The following is a 6,492-nucleotide window of genomic DNA, read 5'->3' as shown; positions in this document are numbered from 1 at the left end:
AAAAAAGAGATCTCAAAACCATAAGAAAGTTTGAAAGTTCATAGGCAATTTACCCGAAACAAAGCTTGAAAAAATGTACAACAATAAATTGTTCTGATTATTTGCAGGCAGATTTAGGATGGGACTGAGTGGGAGATTCTGTTTAGAAACCCATCAATGGCTGCACTTCTCTGCCTGGTGACAGGCAAAATCCAAAATATAGATCTGCAGAAAAAAGGGATTTGCAAGGCCTCAGGTTGCTCTGCTTGCAGCAAGAGGCTGGACTTGGGACAGCCTTGGCAGAGCAGGAGAGCAGAAGCTGATGTCAGGGCACAGCTTGGCTGTTCAAGTCAAAAAGAGGCAGGAGAATGTTTGCTGACTCTGGAAGGTAAGGTGGTCACAAGATCTCATATTGAGAGGAAATGAAAAAGGAGTAAGAGAACTGGAGTTAATATTCCAGCAGACAGTAAGTGGAGGTGGGGCAGAACCTGAAATGAAAAGGTTGTCTTCATGGAAACTGAAGTACACAGAGGATCAACTCACCTTGCAGCGTATTTTTCTTTCCATTTCTTTTGTGAAAGCCCAGCCAGTCACTGGCTTTGTTACTTAGTCCATTCACTGTGAGAAACTCACCTCCTCAAATCCCAGGCTAGCTGATGTGGCATTCTGCAGATGACTGAGTTGGATAGAAGGAGACGCCTGTTGTTTCAATGGCTGTGTTACAGACCAGGAGAAGACATTGATCTTGGGATGAGAGGGCACCCCAAGAATGTACCTTGAGACAGCTAAGATTATGGTGAGATAGGGTGATTTTCAAACTCCAGAGATTCTGAATGTCTGACAGGTGGGATCCAGCTGTGCCAATCCCTCTCAGGAAGGTACTGGAAGGTTGTCTCAGAGAGAATCTGACACGAAGGAGGAGAGAGCTTGCTGAAGTGTCCTCCTCTCCTCCCAAGACTGCTGTGTGCCTGAAGTATGAGCTATGGCAGATTACATCCCAAATAGTGCATCATTCTCATATTTTGACATATAGAGAGCTAAAATGGATGCTCTGATTCTTGGCAAGAACAGAACCTGCAAAGTATGCAACTGGCTTCTGTCAGGGCACAGATATTTGGTGTGTTGGAATAATGAGGGAAATACATTCCTCTCTCAGGGAAGGTGTTTTTCTTCAATGTTATTATGTACAAAGAGCCATCGTTATGAAGCAATTCTGAATATTTAATCTGGATTTATTGCGTTCAACAAAGCTCAGTGATATCAATGCAAGTAATGACAGAAATAAAACTTTGTCTCTTATTATGCATCTTGTATACTGAATTAGAATAATTGGGAGATTAAGAGGGATCCACTGAAGGACTCTTTGTTATAAGATCTCTCATGTCTTTGAGCATCTCTATGATGGCAAAGCTTCTCCAGGAACAGGTGAATCCCACAGCACAAAGTGGCTTGAAGCAGGGCACGTTGTTAGCCTATACGAGTGTATTGAGTGCACGGCTTTGAGGGATGCTTCTGTACCACATCATAGTCACAGTTTTTATTGTTGAAAATGACTTTACATGTTTCTTTGTCATAATTCACAGGAGTGGTGTAGCTGTCATCAACAAAGAGAAAGCAAATGTTAGAATAAGCAATATACAATTCAATAAGCAATTCAATAATTCAGTGGTTTGATAATTATATCTTAAACTACTGCTGAGTGAGAAATCTCTTGAACTATGGCTTAAACCAGCCTAGCTAGAGTGACCACAGCTACAGCTTCCAGCACTTCAACAAATATCTTGCTGCACTCTGCTGTGTAGAGGTATCAGTATGCTCAACACTAGCTTAGAACTTTTCTAGCACAACACTCTGAGGTGTGGCGTAGGCACAGTTTCATCATGTTTTATCTTTTTTCCAGTAATTTTTCACAACCTTCTGTATGCTTGGAGTGTGGTTTCTGTCTCCTGGCAGTAGGAGTCATCTGAGCAAAGATGAGGAACATAATCACTCCATTTTACCTCTTGGAGAAAGTGGGATATGAGGAAAGGAGGATGTTGGAGAGAGAGAGACAGCAGAGCAGAGCCATGTCACTCTAGAGTCTGCATGTTCAGAGCAGAAAATCATCACTGAAAAGGGATTCAGGTATTCACGAACCCTTCAGAGCATCTTAAGTGCCATGAGGTATGAAATCCTTTCTACCTCCTACTTTTCCTGACAAGGAAGGACTTAACCTCAGTGTAAAAGGAGCTCATATGTTGCTCAGCGTTAAAGGCAAGCACCAACTGGATGTGTCTGGGAGGGCCTGTCTCCACTTCCAGTCAGCAGAACCAAGTTTAACACAGTCACAAGCTATATGTGGCTTGCCCCAGCTCTGTGGGGGGTGAGGAAATGCTCCCTTGTGTCTTTAGAAACTCATTTATTCCCAGAAGATGGAAACCTGTTGTCTTTTTATGGGCAATGATGGCAGACTTACAGGGAGCAGCAGTGCATTTCATATTGGCTGCAGCTGCATGTGAGGCAATTTTCCGTCCTTGAGATCTCTCCAAAGGGGTACAATACTCCATCCACCATACAGCCTGTGTAACACAGCAATAAAAGATGTTCTTTAAGCCTCCACATTAGAGACTGAAAAGTCTGAAAATGACTGCATTATTTCTGAAAATGTTTGTTCCTGAAAATTGTAAAACAATTCATTTTGCTTCCATAGCTATTACCTGGATTATTTTGAGAACATGAATTTGTTTCCTCTTTACTTATTAGAGACAATTTCATTGTAACAGAGCTGGGGTGAAAGTGAGCAGCCAAACAGCTTAGGCCACCATCTACGACCAGACTGAATTCAGAAATCCTCTCACCCCCAGCAGAAGCTCCAGGAACAGCATTGGTAACCTATCACCAATAGCAGTAATACTGCTGCAACTGTATCCAGTCCAGGGGAAAATTTTGTTTTTCCCTAACTTTGGAAACTTGGTGCTGGAACTGCCTGTCCCGGTTTTTTCTGACATCTCCCACGTCCTTGATATTTTGAGCCCTTCCCAGCAGTTCTTCATAGGACTGAGCCAACAAAATATTATTGAGTGAGATGACTACCTCTGTCCTACCTTTTTCAGCCTCTCCTGGCTTGAAGAATTGATGAAAGCAGAAAGCATCACCCTGTGTCACTATGATGCCCATTGAAAAAAGGAAGGCCAGAAGGATTTTCTGTAAAAGAGACACAGATCATAAATTTAATTCCACTTTGATTATAATTATTCAAAAAATCTAAGTCTCTGAACCTTAAACAGAAATTAGGAATAACCTTTTATGAACACAAAAATGTTTTAAAAGGGAACTGTACATATTTCACAGCATTGATTTTCCTTGTGTGGGAAGAGACAAAATCACATGACAATTTTGGCTGCAGCATCACTCCCTGCCAAAGTCCAATCTCCAGAAATTACAAAAAACTTCCATAGAGGTTTACACTTCAAAACCCTGTCAGATTCTTCTTATCTCTTTTTTTAATTGCCTTTGAGTCAGATGTAGCTATATTGTAGCTATATCTCCTGTAAATCAGACTGTGTAGCAGACCCATTCTTTTGCTTTTGAGTGCCTTAGGGCAGAATACCAGTGTATATTCTACTTAGCAGCATTTGAAAAGTCTTGTCAAACCACGCAGATCTGGGTATGGAACCGTGCATCCTTCATGCTTATTGGTGGCAACAGCTAAACAGCTGCAAGAGCTTTTTGGAGATGTCAGCTGGGACCTTCTGGACGTCCGGGACTTCTTTGGAAAGACTTGCATAACTTTGTAGAGGCTCCCATACTTTTGTATGGGAATAGAGAGACTGGAGCATAGGATTGATTTGATGAATTACTCGAGATGGATAAATTTAGGCAAGAGTTTAGAAATGGCTGGAGGCTGAAAAGCAGTGGGGAATGTAGTTCAATTTTCTTGATAGCACTTGCAGACTTACACAGTAGTTTTGTAATATGAAAAGGCCTTTCCAAGTCACTGTTCAGAACTCCAGATGTTGCTTCTACTTGAAAGCATGGTTAAAAATATCAGTGTGAGTCTTTGCTTTTAGGTAGCTCTGCTGCCCATCTTGAGTTACTTAAATCATAAAAGTAAAAAAATAATGGAAAGTTCTGAACCATGATGAGACAAGGGAAACTGCTCTGTGTTGGAAGACACTTGATATTTTAATTCTTGAAGTGCTGCTTTCTTACAGGACAGAGGGATATTTACAGTGTAGTGAAAGGAAGGTGAAGGGACTATGGAATGGTTCTGTGAATGTTTTATCCTTTGTTTGCTCCAGCATATGTCCTTATCTTGCTATTCAAAGAAATGCAAGTCAAATGAAACCGGGTATGCTTCTCTTTCTAAAGAGCAAAGTTCTGGACCCTCCAGTGAATCCAAACAGAAAGAAAGGGAAGTGCACGGTGTTTGATCTCTTCTGAACTGGTCTTTTCCTGGAATAACCAAAGGATACAAGAGCTAAGTAACAGACAGCTAGCAGGAAGCAGGCTGAGCAGTGAGGATCAAAAGGGTAAGAGAGCACTGGTAGAAATGACATTATTTATTTAGTTGAGAGATATTATCTTAGTTACATTAATGACAATGACTTTTAGTTCTATATCAAGCTTGTGTTTTTCTGGGCTTTCAAAAGCATGTCACTTCAAGGAATCTTTATCACTTATTTGCTCTCTTACAAAGAGAATGCTACCAACCATCTTGCAGAACAGTCTTCTGCAGGTGGATGGATGAATTGATGTGGAGTGAGATGGCAGATCACCTTGACCAGCTAAGTTTATTCCAGTGAGTACCATTGAGCTCTAAAGAAAATTAAGCAGAGAAATAAGTAGATGATAATTTCTCCCTTCATTTCCAAATCTGCATATATCACAGAAACTGCTGCCTCTTCTGTAAAATTTATTCCATAGCATAGATTGTCATCAGAGATAGTAATTAATGTCAGTAGTTTGTGACACTAGGTAAGCATAAGTTAGAGAAAACTGGGCCGTAGGACTTGCCTATCTATTTAGCAATATCTAACTGATAGTTCAGATTCTGCAAACACATTTGAAGCCTTGAAAAGCTGAAGCAGGTCTTGATAAAAGAGAAAAGCGGACAGAATGCACAGTACTATACATTTCCTTGTAAAGTGAATCTTGTGTTTCACACCTATAAATTTTGAAAGCATTATTCTAACTTATCCATGAAATTGTGAATATTTTCACAGACAATTTGGAGAAAAGGGTAACAACAGATGAAAGACTCAGTGATATATATACAGCTGTTGTTTTTTCCTCAAATAATTACAAAGCAAAAAAAACAAAAATCATAGTAATCTTCTTAACAGTATATTTCTTGACATATTCAGGTAGTATTTAGGGGAATATACCCACACCTAAAAGTGCATAATTAGGTGATTCTCTTAAATATCCTTCTGTTTCAATTTCAAAGCAAATAGTGATCTGTACCCTGCTTTAAAAATAGTCTAAACCTTTTACTCACCATTGTGTAATGTGCAGCTTTCAGAGAGGTCCAAGTCTCCAGAAGATCTCTGCAAGTGCTTTCTGTGGAGTCTGAAAGCAGGTAGTTTAAGATGCCTTTACATTGAGCAATTTAAGTCTAGAAAAATAGCTTGTTCAGCTCAAATCCACTTATGTTGAAATTTCTGAAGAAACTGCTGAAATCTTGCCAGCTGGCAATGAGAAAATGTTTGGTTCTGTGGAGCACTGACCTGGGTAAAGAGCTGAACCTCAAACAAAGATTCTCTTGGAAGCGTTATGAATTTAAAAAAAAAAAAACTTTTTGATAAAATATAAGTATTGATACATAAGCTATAGACAGAACTGTACTGGCTAGTCCAAGTGATTTGCAGATGTGGCAGAATTCATGACAATTTCTTCTTTCAGTGGCCTGGAGCATGATTGGAGGAGAAAATCAGGAATAACTTAGAGATCTCTTGCCAGATCTTTGGATACTCGTATTTAATACTAGTGCATGCACTGTAAGATAGCCAAAAGGAATTGTTGATTTCTGGTATTAAACTTCTTAACAATCAGATGTTGGTCAAAGCAGGACCACACCACAAAATTTCTCTTTATCTTCATCCAAAAGAAGTATTTTTTCACAAACCAAATACTTGCTTTTCTTGTGGGACTGTGCAGACTGTATCATGAGTACTTGTGATAAGTTATGTGACCACTTTTATAAGCACAAAATGCTTTCGCAGGCAGTGGAAAACATCAGAGTGCCAATCAAATACTCTTCCTCATACTCCTGCAACCTCTCTTCAGAAGGAAACAATAAACTGTGGCCCTGCCTATATTTCAAAAAAAATTCTTTATTACAAATGTAAGCAAGAAATAGAAAATTATACATTCCTACCGGAAATTTAACACCAGATCGGAATAGTGTATGATTACATTCAGAAAGTTTCGACAAGTAAAACCAATAATATCTGCCTGTATTATAAACTTAATCAATTTGGGCTTATTTATTCTAAGAGTTGGGTAAATAATTCACAGGATTGTAAATACGTG

General features: G+C 39.4%; 1 protein-coding gene across 1 annotated transcript; it reads right to left on the bottom strand.

The window, feature by feature from the left end:
- Nucleotides 1-1,190: 1,190 nt before the first annotated feature.
- LOC104911959 (beta-microseminoprotein-like) lies at nt 1,191-5,568 on the bottom strand. The gene is made up of 4 exons (XM_010714462.2): nt 5,459-5,568; nt 3,063-3,162; nt 2,435-2,537; nt 1,191-1,573 (listed from the first exon to the last, which is right to left on the bottom strand). Exons 1-4 carry the CDS (start codon nt 5,459-5,461, stop codon nt 1,447-1,449), a joined length of 333 nt encoding a protein of 110 aa, XP_010712764.1. The 5' UTR covers nt 5,462-5,568; the 3' UTR covers nt 1,191-1,446.
- Between the last annotated feature and the right edge of the window lie 924 nt (nt 5,569-6,492).

This window comes from Meleagris gallopavo, chromosome 8 (assembly GCF_000146605.3).
Source record: "Meleagris gallopavo isolate NT-WF06-2002-E0010 breed Aviagen turkey brand Nicholas breeding stock chromosome 8, Turkey_5.1, whole genome shotgun sequence".
NCBI lineage: Eukaryota > Metazoa > Chordata > Aves > Galliformes > Phasianidae > Meleagris > Meleagris gallopavo.
This window is presented reverse-complemented; position numbering and strand designations above follow the sequence as displayed.